At 39.6% G+C, this 18046-nt stretch overlaps 1 protein-coding gene across 5 annotated transcripts in view; it reads right to left on the reverse strand.

Annotated features, from left to right (window-relative positions):
• The window catches only part of EIF2B3 (eukaryotic translation initiation factor 2B subunit gamma), a 104642-nt gene that overhangs the window by 11161 nt on the left and 75435 nt on the right, over positions 1-18046 (reverse strand). For all 5 annotated transcript variants that reach the window (XR_004324987.1, XM_006178441.3, XM_014553982.2 and 2 more), the window contains 4 exons: positions 12873-13000; positions 11588-11778; positions 9455-9532; positions 8798-8946 (listed from right to left, as the gene is read on the reverse strand). Coding sequence is in view for 4 of the 5 variants with exons in the window: in XM_006178441.3 (XP_006178503.1) it covers positions 8798-8946; positions 9455-9532; positions 11588-11778; positions 12873-13000 (546 nt within the window). In the remaining variant the exon portion in view is untranslated. The remainder of the gene's footprint in view (positions 1-8797; positions 8947-9454; positions 9533-11587; positions 11779-12872; positions 13001-18046) is intronic.

Consider the following 18046-nt stretch of genomic DNA (forward strand, 5'->3'; position numbering starts at 1 on the left):
ACATATGTACCCACCAGACAGATCAAGGAAAAAAAATACAACCTGCTATATACTTTTCTTTAATTATATTCCTCTACTTCTCTTCCCAGAGGTAACTATAATTTGACTCTGGTATTTATTATTCTTAAGCATTTTTACTACATACATTAGTAGACAATATATAATATTCTTCCACAGAGTTTAAAAATTTTATATACATGCTATTATTCTCTATGTATCCTTCTGCAACTTGCTTTTTCCCTCTTCAGCATCATATTTGTGAGATTTATCCAGGTTAATTCATGTAATGAGATATAATACTTGAAGAAATACCTCACTTTTTTCCTGTCTCTGGTCACTCTTGCTCTTGGGCCCTCTAGATTAAAATGTACTGGCTTGGGTGAGCAGGCTGAACATTTCTTCCTTTTTTTTTCCCCCTTAAGTGGAGATATTGGGGATTGAATCTAGGACCCTGTGCATGCTAAACATGCACTCTACTGAGCTATACCCACCCTTCCCCCAGCATTTCCTCCTTTTAGTTCTTTGTGCTTCCCTTCACTATACAAAGGTTTAGTGGTGAAAAATGTCTCCCTTCTAAGAAATCTAATTATATTCTCTAAACAGAGGCTAAGAAAAAGAAGGGTTTGGGGGAATCAAAGTAAAGATGTAACAATTTTAAAAGAAATAAGCTGTAGTATTCTCCATCTCAGAAGATAGGTTTCAATGTAAATGGTTCAAAGGTAGGGAATGAATCAAAAGTCCTAAGGAGCCCTTTAAGTCCAGCGGATCCTGCCAAGTTTTATAATTTGGTGTTTTTAAGAGTGTGACTGCAAAAACATGGACAAAATTCCTTTTAACAGTTATGATCTTTTTGGAACTCTAATTGCCAAAGGCTTAATTTTATTTTTAAGGGAATATTATTTTCACTTTTTAAGATAGGTTCACAACCTACCCATTTGTCAGTATTTTGTTTCACTTCTTGCTTGGCTACATTATGTCTTCACGTAGAGTTTTCCAAAGAGTTCATGGGTGACATATATCCTAAGCCCTGGAGTATTTCTGATGATTTTATATTTCAACCATAACTTTACTAGCTATAGGATTCTTAGGTCACAACTGTTTTCTCTCCAAATTTTCTTAATGTTGTTTTATTGTCTTTGGTTCTTAAATGTTATCATAGAAAAGTCTGAGGCCAGGCTGATTTTCTCCCTTCTAGGTGCTTTGATGTTTTTTTCTTTCAGTTCTGTGTGCCTTGAGATTTTGTAAAAGTGGTGTTTGCCATTTCTCCTTTGGATCGCCCATGCCCCTATTTCTTATGCTGGCTGAATCTTGGTGTTCCCGTTGGATTTGACATAAATTTCATTGTGTCTGGCAGATACTCTTTAGTCTGTATGTAGGTATGTAGCAGTTACCTAGTTTTATTATAGATGAAGCTTCCTTTTCTTTGGCTCTGCTTGTTTTCATTTTGGTAAGTTACAAGGAGTAAAGCACTTAACTTACTCCATTTTTTTCTAGGATTACACAGGGTTCTCTTGACAGATATTCAGCCAATTATAGTAGGAGGGCTTAAATCGGGATCTCTATTTTTCATTTTTCATTCAGTAAATAGTTACATGGCATCTAGCATATAAAAAGTACAGTATTAGGAGTTAAGGGATACAAAGACATATGAGAAGTACTTCTGTATTCAAGGAATTTATAGTCTAGTTGAGGAAAAAAGAAAGATGAAGTAAGTCCCATATGAGCATAAGTAAAGTGATGGGGGCACAGGGAATATGGAGGTGACAGAGAGAATTCCTGGTTAGGACAATTCAAGAAAGCTGCGTGGAGGAGCTGGCACATGTACTGGACCTTGGAAAACAGGTAGGACTTCTATAGGAAAAGATCTCTAGAAAGACGCAAGTCAGGCGGAGTGAATGTCAGGAATAAAAGGGACTGGAAAAGTAAGGGGCCCAGTGGGCAGGGAAGTGAGTTGAGTGCTGCTGAAGAGGACATTCAGGGTAACAGTGAGAAGCAGCAAATCTTGTTTGGCTTTGATGGCTACATGTGATGCCTGCAGAAAATCCAGGTGAAATCTGGGTTCCTCAGCCTGCCTGAATATGAAGGTGTCTAGACTGCTGCTTGGGTCACTGACTTTGGAGCAGGAGGAAATGTAGGAGATATTACTCAGGACCAGAGGGCCACAGACGCAGAACACAGGACTGACACTGAAGCCCTGACAATGGCATTTTCACTACACTTTGGATTGCTAAGCATCAGTTGTCATATAATTTGGAAGTGGTAAAAAATAAGACAGGCAGGAGCTTTCTCTGCATAGTCTCACCCACACCTTCCCCAAGGTGATCCTATTAGCATCCCTCAAGCCCGGAGGACCTTGGGCAGGTGTACAAGCCACTGTCCAGAAAGCCTTAGCGTCTCATCACTGTTGGCAGAGACAAGCAGACCAAGAATATGAGAAACTCCCTTCTAGACAAATTCATGCTCCTACTCTGCCACTCAGTCCAGATGTAATAGCATCAGAGTAATCAAGTCTCACATGACTACAACTTAATCACTTTTCTCAAATTTACTATAAGTCACTAAATAACTTGAAAATAATGAGAAAGAGTTCATATGGGATGCAAGATGTCTGATCTTATCACCAGGAACTAATCTGCAGGGTTGGGTAATCTCTAATGATCTTCCTAGTCATCAGACCCATGTGGGCTGCCTATAGCTTTATCTCAACTTTTCATTTGGAAAAACAGCAGCAATCACCATCTAAACCTTTACTGTTTCCCCAGCTAGAAACCTTATTAGGCCATTCAAGATTGTAACTCCTCTAAAACAGCAATTGACTCTGGGATGCTAGGCCTTTTCTATAAGGTTTTTCATATAAATAAGCTAGAGTTTCTTAGGGAGCCTTGGTTTCCTTACCAACTCTCTTCATGTCAATTCAGGACACTAACAGTGGGCTTTTAAGAGAGATGCTCTTTTGTCTGCCCAACTACAGGAGAGGAGGGAGATGTTACTAATTAGAGCAAATGAGAAAGTTATGGCACTGTCTTCCTTGGAAGGTATATGGCAAGATGAGATAGAGAGTGGAAGTTACAAAGTCTCACGAGCTACTCTAGAAGCAGGTGATCAAATGCACAAAGGGGACTGTAGGTCTGGTTTTCAAGAGTGACGCCTGTCAAGCTTATGCAGGAATCTGGAATGGGACATGGAGTATCATGTGTGCTGTAAGAAAGAAGTCTGGATTGCCACAATTTATTCATGTATAAAAATGCTGAAGTTGAGGTGAATGACTTTTAAGGCCCCATCTCATTCTAATATTCCAGGACTCAGTGTTGGAGCTGGATCTTGAGAAATACAAGAAACTTTTAAGTTAAAACTTTACTTTAAAGGTAATGGGAAGAGGGGAGGGTATAGCTAAGTGGTAGTGTGTGTGCTTAGCATGCATGAGGTCCTGGGTTCAATCCCCAGTACCTCAATTAAAAATAAATAAATAAATCTAATTAACCCCATTGCCCCTAAAAAAAGGTAATGGGGAGGGGTGGGAGGTATAGCTCAGTGGTAAAGCGCATGAGGTCCTGGGTTCAATCCTCAGTGCCTCTGTTAAGGGGAAAAAACCCAAAAAACAAAACAAAACAAAACAAAAAGTGCAAAAAAAAAAAAAAAAAAAGGTAAGGGGGAGTCTTCAAATGTTTTTGAATAGAATAGGGATATGATCAGAGATATTCTTTAGGAAGACAACATTGGCAACATGCCCCCTCTGTGAGATGAGATAATGTAACAATGAAGATAAAGAAGAAGATGATGATGTTAACAGCTAACATTCTTTGTACCAAGCACTGTTCTTAGTGCTTTATGTCTATTAATTCATTTAGTACTCCCAATAAAGCAATCCAGTGTTTACCCCATTTCATAGTGAGAAAATCAGGCACAAAGAGGTAAAGTTAGTTTCCTAAGTGACTAATAAGTGACAGACCCAGGATTCAGTCTGGCAGTCTGGCCCCAAAGCTCATGCTCTAATCCATAGGAGCAATGGTAGAAGGATGGATTTGAAGAGAAAGAAAAATAGAGACAGGAAAACAAGTTAGAAAACACTGACTCAGGAAGAGGTCTCTTGGTCTGATCTTTTTTCCTAACCTCTACCTACAAACTGGCTACTAGATACCTCCATACCTGGATGTCCTACAGGTACTTCCAACCTCATGTGCCCTATACAAGCCTTGTCTCCCCACAAATCTGCTTCTCCCTTACCTTTCCTCATCTCAGTGAGTACACCACCGCCTACCCTGTTTACGCAACGAGAAACCTGGGCTTCACCAACCAACTGTCCTTCCTCCTACCCCTATATCACTTCTTTGCTCATGCCTCGTCAGTCTCCTTAGATTCCTTTTCTTATGTCTAAAATTGCCAACGTTCCCCCAGGTTTTGTCTTGGTTTCTTTTCTTTCAAGGCCACACACTTTCCCTGGGTGATCTCATCTGCGTCCATAGCTTCAGTTACCACCTCTATGCTGACCGCTCCCACATCTGTACTTTAAGCACAGGTTTGGTTCCTGAGCTCCAGTTCTATACATCAAGTGCTGCATAACAAGGCCGCCTGTCACGAACTCAACTTGTCACAAATAGTATGCATCACTCCCCTGCCTCCCACCCTGCAAATCTTACTCTGTCTCTAGTGACTTCTATCCTTGTGAATAGCACAACAGAAACATTATCACTCAAGCAAGAAATCTAAGAGCTTTCCTTAATTTCTTTTTCACCTCACATATCCAAGCAGTCACCATGTTTTATAGTTTTTATCACCTTATTACTTCTCCTCTCCATTTCTACTGCTATTGCCTTAGTTTAGGACCAGGATTATTTCAGTATTTTTCCTGCCTCCATGTTTATCCTCTTCAGATCATTCTTCTTTCATTGTAGCCAAAATGATCTTCATAAAATGGGAATTTAATCATACTATTCCTTTCTTTTAAACTCTTAAATTACTGTTACCTATTAAACTCCTTAGGGGATAGTCCATGATTTGGCCTTTGTCCATCTACACGGCCTTGTCTTCTATCACACCCATTCCTCTTTGAATTCTATACTGTGGTCATCATGAATTGTTTAACCATTCTTTCATACAACAAATATTTATTGACTTCCTGTAGGTGTTTAGGATATAATAGCAAGACAGAAAGATAGGTACTTACATTCTCAAACTAACATATTCTTGTGAGAGACAGCTAAGCAAGATAAGGCCAGACAGTGATAATGTTATGATGAAGAAAACAAAACAGGCTGATGTAATGGGGAGTACTGGGACAGGTTGCTTCTGACAGCAGTTAGTGAAGCTTCTTTTTAAGTGGTGAAATTTGAGCTAAGTTCAAAATGAGATGTTTCTGACATAGGCTATGCTCTCTCACACTTCACATTCTTAATGTATCTAGAACACTCCTTTCTCTGGCCCAGGGAGCTCTACTCTTTTTTCAAGATTAAGTTCAAGGGTCATTTCCTTAATTAAGTCTTTCCTGGCCCTTTCCTCTTCTGTGGCCATACAGATTTCTGTCACAGCACTTAAAAACTTCTTGTTGCATATAGCCTTTGAGTTCCTTGAGGGAAGAGATGAGTCTTATGTAGTTTTGTGTCTTCATCTGCCTAGCACAGTCTTCAGCATAGAGTGGGTCCTTAACTGTTTGATGAAAGAGTGAAATACTTGGGACAGGTCTCTATCACCGGTGCTGTGACAGAGCCAGCTTGTTCTGCTTGAGAGAGCTGATGGGTAGCATCTCTTTCCCCTCAGTGTTCACTCATATCACTGGTCCTAGTGGGAGATTTTATACCATGGGAATTGGCAAATGCTACAAATCAGGCCACTGATTTTTCCCTTTGGAGAACTGGTTGTTAACAATTTATCAGCATACTACTGGTAACAGTGTACCAAAGAATTCTGGCTTTTTGTTTGTTTGTTTTTTGTTATACACGCATGCAGTTGAAAGCAAATTGTTCTGTAGGTTTTATTATGAAAAATAGCAGTCCCCTATTTCCTCTAGTCATTTCCTTCTTCGCAGAGACAATTCTTTGACTTCTTTTTGTTGAGTATTTCAGTATTTACTTCTGTGTCTCTAGATAATAACATGCTTATATTACTACTTCTTGATTTGTCAGTTTTGTCAATAGACTTTCCACAGTGGAAGATGAGGATTTAGTGCTCTTTTCACCCCCGACCCCCTGCTCCCTTTTCCCCTTCCTACCCTTCATCCTTTCAATATAGTTATAATTTTGGTCAATGATCAGTTATTATAACTACATAAATTCTATTTCATAGTTAAGCCACACAGCAAACTATGATGCCTTTTCCTTTCTTGCACAACTTTTTTTTCAACAGTTAATAACTGTTTTGTTTTTGTTAGATAGTGTTGTTATTACTAATGCAACCCCAACTTTTAGCCAATTGTCTAAATCTTTCAAGATGTTTATATGTATCTGGCATTTTATCAGTTTCATCTTCCTGAGTGTTTCCTGGATTCTTATCTGGACTAACTGCTCCCTTTATGCTTATGCACAGTTATCATTCTTGGATCTGCCTTCACTATCATCCCATGGATTCTTTTTGCCTTTTTCTGAGTTGGGTCTCTTGCTTCCCATATAACTCCTTTTTGGTTTGCTCTTCATTTTGGTGGAACACACCTTTTCATGTCTGAAAATGTCTTTATTCTGTTGTCACCCTTGATTACCACGTAGCTTAAGTACAGAATTCTAGGTTGAAATTAATTTTCCTTCAGAATTTTGAAAGCATTGTTCTATTATCTTCTAGTTTCCAATGCTGCTACCAATAAGTCCAAAGCCATTCTGGTTTCTGAATAGTTGTATATGACCTATTATTTCTCTTTGTAAGTCTGTAGCATTCTTTGTCTCTAATGTTCTGAAATTTCACAATTATGTGGGTTTATTTTTATCACTGTGCTGGGCCCTTTCATTCTGTAAATTCATATCTTTCAGTTCTGGGAAATTTTCTTATATTATTCCTTAGATAATTTCCTCTTCTGGTTTCTCAACTTTCTTTTTATGGAACTCCTATTCAGATGCTGGACATCCTGGACTAGTCCTCTCACTTTCTATCATTTCTCTTCTACATTCTATCTCAATCTTTTTGCTCTACTTTCTGGGAAATTTCAAACTTATCTTCCAATTCTTTTATTGAAGGCTTCCTTTCTGTTATTATGTTTTAAATTTCCTTGAGTTTGTTTTTTGTTCTTTGAGCAGTCTTTATTTTTTTATTTGTTTATTTTTTAACGGAGGTACTGGGGGTTGAACCCAGGACCTCGTGCATGCTAAGCGTATGCTCTACCACTGAGCTACAGCCCCAACGCTGTTTTTTGTTCTTTGAAATAACGTTGTTTGAAAGTCATTTTCTCCCTCTGCATAATCTCTTCTAAGTTGCTTTTTCTATTTGTTTGATTTGGTCTCTATCTTTCAAAATAGAAGCTTTCTTTAGATTTCTAGTAATCTTTGATTATCTCTTCATATTTAGGAAAGGATTCTAAAAAAGCATATGAATAGAAATTGTCATCCACAATTTTCACTATAAGGTGATTTGACTGGGCCATTAGAAATCTCTAATGTAAATAAATTCAGGTTCTTCTTCTTGGGCTGGTCAGATTCTCTAATAAAGAGTCTTCCAAACTTCTGACTGAAGACTTTAGGCCTATTTTCCAGGGTTCTGGAAGTTGTCAGGAAGTGGGCTTAGGGGAGGAAAGATCTTGGTGGCTAATATCCCCATGGTCTTCAACTTTCCTGTTTTTTTATTATGGCACTTCTTCCCTCCATCCTGCCTACTGTCTTCCACCAGTCACTCTTCCTAAAGAGCAAAGGCTTAACTTTAGGTTCTACCCTAGGCAGCTCTTCTCCCTAAAATGCTTCCCTCAGTCCCTCAAGGGCAGTTGTGAGAGGTATTTCAGCTTTCACTGGGCTTGCAGTCTTCCCCTATCCTTCTCACCCATCAGTTCCTGGACAGAGAATCAACAGATATCAGAGCTAAAATCAATCTCAGACTGATCTAGCCCAGTGATTTTCAAAATTTGTTTTACAGATCAGTTTTCACATCCTATAGGAAGGATAAGTGCCCCTTCCCCACTGAATTCTAAACATCTATGTTTTTATCAGTTTTAAACAATGAGTTCTGCATAACATTTATCTTAAGAAAAATTTCCTTTCTAAAAAGTCTGAAAACCATTGGTTTGGTATTATTCTTCCTTTCTTCTCTTCATTTTATACAAGGAAAAACCTAAGGTCTATACAGAGGAAGATTATTAAGCATCATTCAAGTATTCTTACTCCAAGTTCAGGCTGTTCATAGCTAAGATTTTAGGGTGTTCTAAAGTGTCTTAAAATGGGGGAAGAGTCTCTATAACTTGTAATAGAGAAGCTCTCCCTTAAAAACAGAACTTGCCTTATATTGCACTCCTCCTAAGCCTCTGCTTTCTTCAGAGCTGCTCTGGGATACTAAGATAGGGGAAGGTGACCCTTAGACATTGGTACAGTGTCATTCCAGCCTTGCCAGTTGCTCACTACTGTGGTCATCTCATCAAGTAGAATATCAGAGCAAGAGAAGGCAGCTTCTCCTGGGACCACAACTGCCATTAATTGTGAGAAGGCCACTGGAAATCCTTTCAGACACCATGTTATTATGGAACCAAAACCAAGGCCTAGGCACTATTCCTTCCTTCATTCTTTTCCCTTTCTTCCCCTCCCCAGGCTGATCCCTTACCTAGGCTGGTGTGGCCCTCAAAGCCTCCCAGGGGTACCATGGGCCTTGCCTCAAGTGATTACAAGGGGAAACATACCCTTCCTCCACAGTAACTGAGTTCATGAGAAGACAATTGGTGATAGTCACTCTATCTCTTATGATGCAGGATGAACCAATGACTGAGTGCTTAATGGATGACTTCTCTCCAACCTGTGTATCTGGCCCAATGAGGCTGTCAACTCCAACCTGCAAAAGGCAAATATAAAACTTTGTCCACCCATTTCAACCAATTGCAAACCAACCCTCCAGATCCCTTGGGGTCTAATGGAATCTTTCCCTAGACACTTCAGCAAGAGGGACCATCATCAGTATTCCTCAGGCCACAAGGTCACATAATATCTCTGAAACTAATTCAAACTTACACAATCATGCACCTGTGTATATAGCTGTGCGCTCTTGAAGAGAGTACTCAAAACAGGGTAAGAAAAGGGACAGAGACGGAAAGCTCCCGAGTCTGAGTCCCACGACTATAATGGACCTTCCTTACAGGGTTTGTGTGGCTGGGCTCAGCACCTCTCCTGGCAGTCTTCTTGAGTGCCTGCGCTAGAAGGTAAGATTTTATAACCAGAACTCAGTTGTGATTTCCCTGGGGCCAATGAAGTTCAGAGCTTTAGAGCCCCAGTCCGGCTTCTCAAGGATAAGCCTCAATGCACCCAGAAACTGTCCCATATCTGCTTCCCAAGCTAGCACTTACCAGGTGTTTACTGGCAATCTGGGCTGATGAATGCACCAGTGATTCTTCTGGACAGATAACAGGTAGCAATTTGGGCACCTTGAGAAAAGAACTTTGGTCACTAAAGTAAGACCAGAAAAGACCTGAAAATACCTTAGGAAGAACCCAGTGTCCAGTTAGAGATGTGAGGGGTTTTCAACTACAGCTTCCTGTCTGGGTGAGGTAGAGCAGGAGGCTGATGCATTTCCCCTAGGACAAGGATTGTTTATGCAGCAGCTTCTAGATAGTCTTATCCTCAGTTTCCCAGCTGAAAGTCTCCTCCCAGAAAGTAATGCCATATCCTTCAGCATGGAGGTTGAGAGACAAGCCTTTGAGATACCCAGGCAGCTCTTGGGAGAGAAGGTCTAAAGAGAGCAAGGAGCATCCTGAGGCTTGACCAAAGTCATCCTAGGTTCCTGTTCATCTCCTGGACCACTGGGGCCATGCATGAGGTGAGGATGGGAGTAATGCTAGACAACTCCATAAGCAATACAAACACTGAGAAGGCACCCATGTCCTCCACCAGCCAAAATAAAATGTTGAGGGGGAAATTCACACTAGCCTCTTTCCAGTATGAGAAAACTGAAGAGGTTAGGGGTATGGAGAGTTTTAGTTCTGGATCCATTAGGAAGGCACAGACAGTGTATCTATTTGTGCTTCTCCAGCATGAGCACAATGTTGGTCTGAGCACTGTGTGTGGTAGCTACACTAGCTGAGGGAGGCCTTGCTAGACTGGCTACACTGGCAATGTAAAGGCTAATCCCTCAGTCCCCATCCCTGGGGTCTCCTCTATTACACTTCAACCAAGGCCATTCAGACCCGTCTGTGGCACAGCTCCTGCTTGCACTTCAGAAGATACTTCTCTGACCTCAGGCTATCCATGGACTTGCTTCCAGACCAGCCGGACAGACTCTAGTCATAGAATTGAAGAAAGAGAACTAAAAGTCAAATTAAGGAAGCTTTCTGTAGCTCTGACCCTAAACTGGGGCTAATTTTACTCAGAATTGCTCTGGGTAAACATGGGACTAGTTGTGATTTCTCATAAACTCTCTAGTTTGGATTTCCTTAGATCTATAACCATCTCAGGTTGAGGCCAGCTTGAGGTCTGCGGCTGGGACTGTATCTACCATCTGTTGTGGGTCCTGAAGATTCTTGATTATTCACGGATTTAAACCCAATCCCAGTTTTTCCTTCCTTCTGTGCCTGCTACACAATAAAAAGCTCCTACATACACTTAGCCTCTCCATTGTCCTCCTCTTCACCCCTTGCGTTAACTAAACCTGCCCTGGATTTTAGGGCACTGCTTCCCCTTCAACAGAAGCTACTCACTCTCCATATCTCACAAAACTTAGGGTTAAAAGGAAGGGTTAGCTAGACCCTTTACTTTTTTTTTTTTTTTTTAACTTTTTTTATTGAGTAATAGTCATTTTACAATGTTGTGTCAAATTCCAGTGTAGAGCACAATTTTTCAGTTATACATGAACATACATATATTCATTGTCATTTTTTTCGCTGTGAGCTACCACAAGATCTTGTATATTTCTCTCTGCTACACAGTATAATCTTGTTTATCTATTCTACATTTTGAAATCCCAATCTGTCCCTTCCCACCCCCTGACCCCTTACTTTCTAATGTCATTTTCCAGACACTTCTCTCTCACAGAAATGTCTTCCTGATGCTTTGCCATCTGGTTACTCTATACTCCTTCACCTTCTTAGGAAAGCCTTCCCTGTATGTCAATGTTTACCTCATCACTGTAATGGTCACACAGTATTTATCTGCTTGTTTATGAAATGCTGTAGATGTGTCCATGCTGAGCAGAACAGGAGAAACCTGTTGAACCCAGAGGCCAGGAGTTAAGCCTTCCTGGAGATATTGGCCTTTCTTTGGAGCCACAGAGGTTCTGCCTCTACGGACCAAGCCCTCCACTTCTCCTTTTGCTGTATTTGGGTACCCCCCAAATTTTCCCTGATATGCCAGGTCTTGCTCAACCATAGGAATGAGAGGGATTCTGAACCAGTCACTGTGTACCTAACGAAGAAATAAGACAAAAGGCTCAGTCTGTTCCTGGGACAGGAAGTCCCATGATTTCTTTTCTAAACCCATCCTCTTACCTGTCTGTTTGCTTCCACATAGAGTCCTAGGGTGCTCACTCGAGAGCAAAGCCCCTCTTTCATGATATGGACGTAGCAGCGCAGCTGTGATCTAGACAAATCTTCCCAATTGTCTCCTTGACAGGCATTCCAGCAGGCATCATTGGGAGCAAAGGTCAATGTATTCACTTCTTTTATAAAACTGTAAATATCTTCAGAACAAATACCCAAATCGAGCAAGTACATGAGGGAGGTAACAGAGAGGATACAGACTCAGTCAAATTTTGAGAGGGAACAGCTCACACCTTTTCCCCCAGAACTCACCCATGCAGCAGGAACCTTGGCGAAATCCCACTAAAGCCTAAAAGACTAAGTCAAATTAAAAGAGGCAATGTGCTTTCCTATACATTTGAAACATTGTATGATACAAAAATGCTTAAAAAGGGATCCCACAAGCAAGTTTGACTGATAATCAAACACTACTAGGGAAAATAAAATAGATGACTCTTGTACACCATGAAGTAACAAAAGCAAGTGTCCAGGCTTTAGTGACCAGCCATGTTGTGCTGCTAGCTTCTATTATGGTATCAGGTACCTGAGCCCGTTTTTTAATACTTACAACAATCATTTGAGATTTTGTATTTTATGATAAGAAAACTGGGACTCAGAAGACTGCCCTAATCTCAGGTCACAAAGCTAATAAAAGGCAGAGTCAAATTTCAAACCCAGGTCTGAGATGCCAAGCCCTGATATCTTAACCATCATGCTATACCATCTCCATTTATTCTTCTAATAAATATATGTTTTGGAATACCTACAATGAGCTAGGGACTAGGCAAGGATATGAGAGCAAACAAGACTGACCTCACCCCTACATCCTGGGAAGGAGACAGACTGTTGGCTCTGGTTGGACTGTCACTGTATACCCCTTCACCTTTCTTTCCTTGACTGGAGAGGCTGAGTTTAGTCAGGAGTGGGGCTTCTTAGAGCCTAGAGAACAGGGGAACTGAGAAGTCGTGGGCAGAGTTTAAAGTTAAAAAGGTCGAGTGAAGAACACAGCCAAACCAGAGCTGTTAACCAGAGAGTGGATCTGAGGCATGATTAGCCTGCTCCTGAAGAGTATAGTGACAGGCTCTGCTTGAGCAAGCTGACCCAGAGCTCAGGGAGTGGCATCAGCTAGCCTGTCCAGCCTGTTGGCTAGACAAGAATCTGTTGCCTTGAGACAGGCATCTTGGGCTAAGGTGCCCACCACTTTTTCCAAAGGTGTTGCTTACCCCTACCTTGCCACACCAACTCAAGCACTGACCTAAGGACTTTGGCTCCTTTTTCTTTAGATCCTCCTCTTTTTCTTCTTGTCCTTGTTGTGATGAAGCTGAGGAGAACTGTTTTCTTACGAGGTATGGAATCAGTTCACTCCGGATGGAAGTGATTGACCTAGGAAGAAAGAGTGGTCAAATATGAGAAATCTGACTGTCTGGATCCAATTAGAATCAAAAACTGCGCATCCAAAAGAAAAGACAAATTCTTTCCTGTCATGCCACCTTGGGACTGACAGAAATCAGATATGACAAGAATCTGGCAGTTCTGGAGAAGCAGAGAGTCTAAGTTCTTTATCAGCTTCAGGCTGGGGGTAGGAGGGTATTGTACTGAATCTGAGAACCTTTCCCCTGATCTATACAGAAACCAGTCTTTTAAAAGTCCCATCTGCAAAGTGTGTGCCTGCATGTTTGTACGTGTGGGTGTGTGAAAGTATATTTTAACATGGTGCCTTGACTTTTAACTGGCAATATGCATGAGAAAGCAGAACGCTCTGGTCTTTTGAAAAAAGTTGTTAAAAAATTGTAAAAAATTACTCCATAAAGGCCTTGCGTATTTTCCGTTAGATTAATCCTGAGTTACTTATTTTTTTTGTTAGTATTATAAGTGGTATCTTTTAAACAATTATTTTCTTGTTGGTTTATAGAAATCCAACTCCCTCTATATTTTGATCTTGTAGCCAATTGTTAAATAATCTTAGTACTAATACTTTATCTGTAGATTCTGATAATCATACCAACTATGTAAACAACTTTCTTCCTTTCTAATCCTTATTTTTCATTCACCTTACCTTTTCATTGGCTGAGGTCTCCAGCATACTAATGCTGAATAAAAGCACTAGTATCAGTCATCCTTTATTCTTTTTTTTGTCTTTTAAAAGTTATTTTAATTACTAGCTAAGAGTCATTTGTAATTAGTCAAGTGTGCAAACATAACAATACATGCCCTTGCTTACAAAGCAATTACTTGCATGAAAATAAAGACTTGTAAATTTACATCCTTACTTATTCTTGATTTTAAAGGGGATTTTTCTATTTTATCATTTAGACTGACGGTTTTTTACAGTTTTTCCCTCCCCATCATCAGAGTTACTGTTTACTGACTGTCTTCTTTGTGTAGATATGGGGCTTCATGGTTCACAGCCAATAGTTGGCACATGTTATTGGTTTTGTAGATACCCTTTATTACGTTAAGGAAGTTCTCTTTTATTCCTAACTTGTACGAACTTTCATCAATGAATGGGTGTATCTTATTTAAAAAATTTTTTTGCATCTATGGAGCTCACTGTATTTTTTCTTCTTTAATCTGTTATAGTAATGAATTAAAAAAATTTCAATACTAACAGTTTGAATAACACTATTCAAAGACTATATTCATGATTTTTACTCTATACTAGAGGAATTACAGGTAATTCTTCTATTCTTTATGCAAATTATCACATTTTACAATTTTAGGCCATTTTCTAAGTTTCTTATCTTTCATTTTCTCATAGCTTCTATGGTACTGCTTTCCTGATTTGATTCACACTCTGCAAATTTAAAATCCATTCTAACGACTAAGTATTTTCCAAGCAGAGTTCAGCCTCCCTTCTACTTAAGGGTGGGCTCCCTGATATAACAGTTGTACTTACTTAGCAACGGCTATCACAACAAAGTTAACTTTCACGTAATTAGATCAGTCTAGGACAGTACTTGCAGAAAGAAACTCAGACCAAGGATTTGATGTGTAGAAGAACTTACTGAAGGCAAAAAAAATCCTGCACTATTTTATATCACTCAGACACAAGCAGTAAGCAACCCTGGCCAAGAGCTTTGGAGCTCTCTTTAATCTGGCCTCTCTGGGTCCCAGGAGGAACAGTGCTTCCTAGTGGGTATCAAGTCAGGATGTTGGGTCTAAATGACCAGGAATCTGTAACAGGGAAGAAGGGTCCTGATCTTTAGTACAGTGAGTATGTTTCTGATTTATATTTAGCAAAGGAAATTAAAGACTAGCATATGATTTTTAGTTTTCTCTCTCTGTGACCTTGTTTAGACTTTTAAATCACTAACTAATTAACTTAGCATTTAACAAGAATCTAGTAATATGCCAGTCCCTGTGTTAGGCCTTGGAAATAGTTTCTGACTTTAAAGAATTCATAATCCAGTGGACAGTCGCCTGACTATGGATTTAAGGAGATGAGTAGGAAATGAGGCTGATTAAGGAGGCAACGGAGTCAGATAATGAAAGCATTCTGTGGCAGTCTAGAAAGTCTGGACTGAGACAAGCTAGTGGTAGTTTTTAAGCAGGAAAGTAACAAGATCAGTTTTGTTTCTTATTAAGGTAATTCTGGTAGCAGTGAAAATAGGCTTGGGATAAGGAGAATAAAAAACAGGGAGACCAGTTAGTTACAAGACTCTGAAAGATGAGATAATGTAGCCTGAGAGAAGGGTTAATGCATAAGCAGCCCTATAAACCAGACTGCTGCCTCATACTTCCCCCTCTTCCCCCAGCCCCCACTCAAAGAAGCTCTGCAGGCTGACAGGACCACACAGATGGAGTGTAGGTAGGAAGGCAAGAAAGAGGTGGAGGCTGAGGAGGGTAAGCAAATCTATGAACCCTGGAGCTACACAGTTCATGGTTTTCGTCATTTTTAAAGGATCAAGTCAAATGTCTTTGAAAAATTCTATGTAAGCTGGAAGCTCTTGTATTGAATTTCAATGCGATTTTCTTCGGATCCTTTGATGGAGATTAAAAATTTCCATATGAATACAAAGAATGAAACAACACTTACGCTTAGCTCTTTTCTCCCCTTTTAATGTGCCAAACCAGTGTGGGTAGCAAATGTTCCTTGGCCCCCTCTGGTGGAAAACAAATCAGTTCCCTTAGAAGAAATGACAAAGCGTGGACAGCTGGGGGATTTCAGAGCCATGATATTTACATTATAGGCCAAACAGAACTGTCACTGCAAGAGGCAAGCAAACAAGCCTTGGCACATAGCCCCTTCAGGCAGAGATCTTTAAGGAGATCAGACAACGACGTGAGGAGAGGACAAGAAGCAGTCCTGTTAGATCCCACCTGCCACTGCTGGTGCTCAGCAATCAAGTCAGTTCCCATAATGTAGTTGGCTCAGCAATGTAATGGAGGACAAAATTCTCTTCTTGCTTCCTATTCAAAGCAGAGGTAGCTCAAAACCATGCCAAGAAGTGGGACAGGCCACTGTGAACCACTGTGGACATCCTGACCTTGGGGCTGAAGACTAGCAGCTGAATCCACTGCTCTGGGACTCGGCAACTTTACTTTTTCCCTTCCCTCTTACACACAGCCTTCCCGGAAAACACCTGCCTCATCTCATGAAATTATAAGCTTCAAAAAAATAAGAAATCACAAAGGAAAACAAAAGATTTGACTACTAGCTGCAAATAAACAACTCCACCAAGTTAAAAAACAAAATAATTGCTACAAATAGGACAAAAGATTATTATTCTTAATATATAAATGGATATGTGTTCAAAAATATACAAAAATATTTTAAAAGAAATAAATATTAAAACAAGATGTAATTTCTCCCGCAATTTAGTAGATTTAAAATAATTCTCATTACTCATAAGGATGCTTTGAGACTGTTACTTTCATACAATGAATAAACTGGTAAAATCTTTCCTGAAAAGCAATTGGCAATACATAACAAAAGTCTTGAAGATATTCATATTACTTTACCCTGTAATTTTATTTCTGTAAATCTATCCTAAGGAAAATATATTCAGCTCAATAAATATTTACTGAACAAATGAAATAATCAGATTACAAAAAAGGATCTTTGAACAAAAAGGCATTTCTCTTCAATGTTATTTATAAAAATAGAGAAACACCAAATATCCAACAATAGAAGAATAGTACTAAACATATATAATAGAATATCATATGGGCAAAACTCTGTAAAGAACTTTTTAATGACACAGAAAAATGTTCAAGAAGTAACACTGAATAAAGAAAGCAGAAGAAAAAATAGGAAAAAAAGCAGAAAGCAGTTTACAGCATGATCTCAAGAGGGCATATACAAAAATAAAATAATGGAAATAAATATATTAAAATGTTCACAATTATCTCATAGTAGTAGAATTATAGGTAATATTTAAAAAACATTTTTTGAATCTTCCAAATTTCACAGTCATAGGCCATTCTTCCCTAACTTCCTGTGGCATCACTCTCTTGATTTGTTCATATTTCTGATATTTCTTTGTTTCCCCTAAAATACTGGGTGTTTCTCAGGTTTTTTCTTTTTTGCCTGTATTTTTCTCAAGCTATTTGTTTCCTTGAGGTAGATCATCACTTGGTGGTTTCTTTGCTGCTCATTCCCAATGTAGACCCATACACAAGACTTCTTTCCTTTACTTTAGTCTCACATTTTCAACGGCCTGATGGACCCTGCCATTTAGATGACCCACAGGTATCTTAAACTCAATGTGTAAAACTGAACCCACCATCTTTCTCTCAAACCTCCCTGAACCAACACTGGTTACCCTGCTCAGGAATATGGATACTCATTTAGTCACCCACACCAGAAATGTGGTAATCATCTTGACTCCTCCTCCTTCTTCCACTCCTCACATAAAACCAGTCACCAAACACTGCTGATTTTATCCCCTAAAGCTCTTTCAAAACTGTCAACTTCTATCTCTACTGCTACTGACTAGTCCAAGCCACTGTCATTATTTGTCTGGATTCCTTCAGCTGCTTTTAATTGGTCTCTCTTCCTTCAGTCTTACCTCTGAAATCTACCCTTCATATTGTAGACAGAATACTCTTCCCAAAGCACAATCTGACCATGTCTCCTCTTCCTTCAATCTACCCTCTATGTTGCAGGCACAGTGACTTTCCTAAACTACAAATCTGATCTTATCTTAAATTTATTTAATGCTCAGGATAGTGGTTATTTTGTGTGCTGGGGGGTTAGTTACTTCCTAGGGGGTAGTTTGAAGGGAGGTTCTGGAAACTGGGTGACGTTCTATTTTTTGACCTGAACAGTAGTTACAAGAGTGTGTTCACTTGGTGAAAATTTACTGAGCTGTGAGAGACTTTTCAAATATCATCTCTCCTCAAAAGCCTTTCATAACACTTGCAGGTTTCTGTGCTCTCATAGCAAAGACAATTACATGTTATTGTTTTTGAATTCATATCATGTGT

Source organism: Camelus ferus, chromosome 13, assembly GCF_009834535.1.
Source record: "Camelus ferus isolate YT-003-E chromosome 13, BCGSAC_Cfer_1.0, whole genome shotgun sequence".
NCBI classification, from domain to species: Eukaryota; Metazoa; Chordata; class Mammalia; order Artiodactyla; family Camelidae; genus Camelus; species Camelus ferus.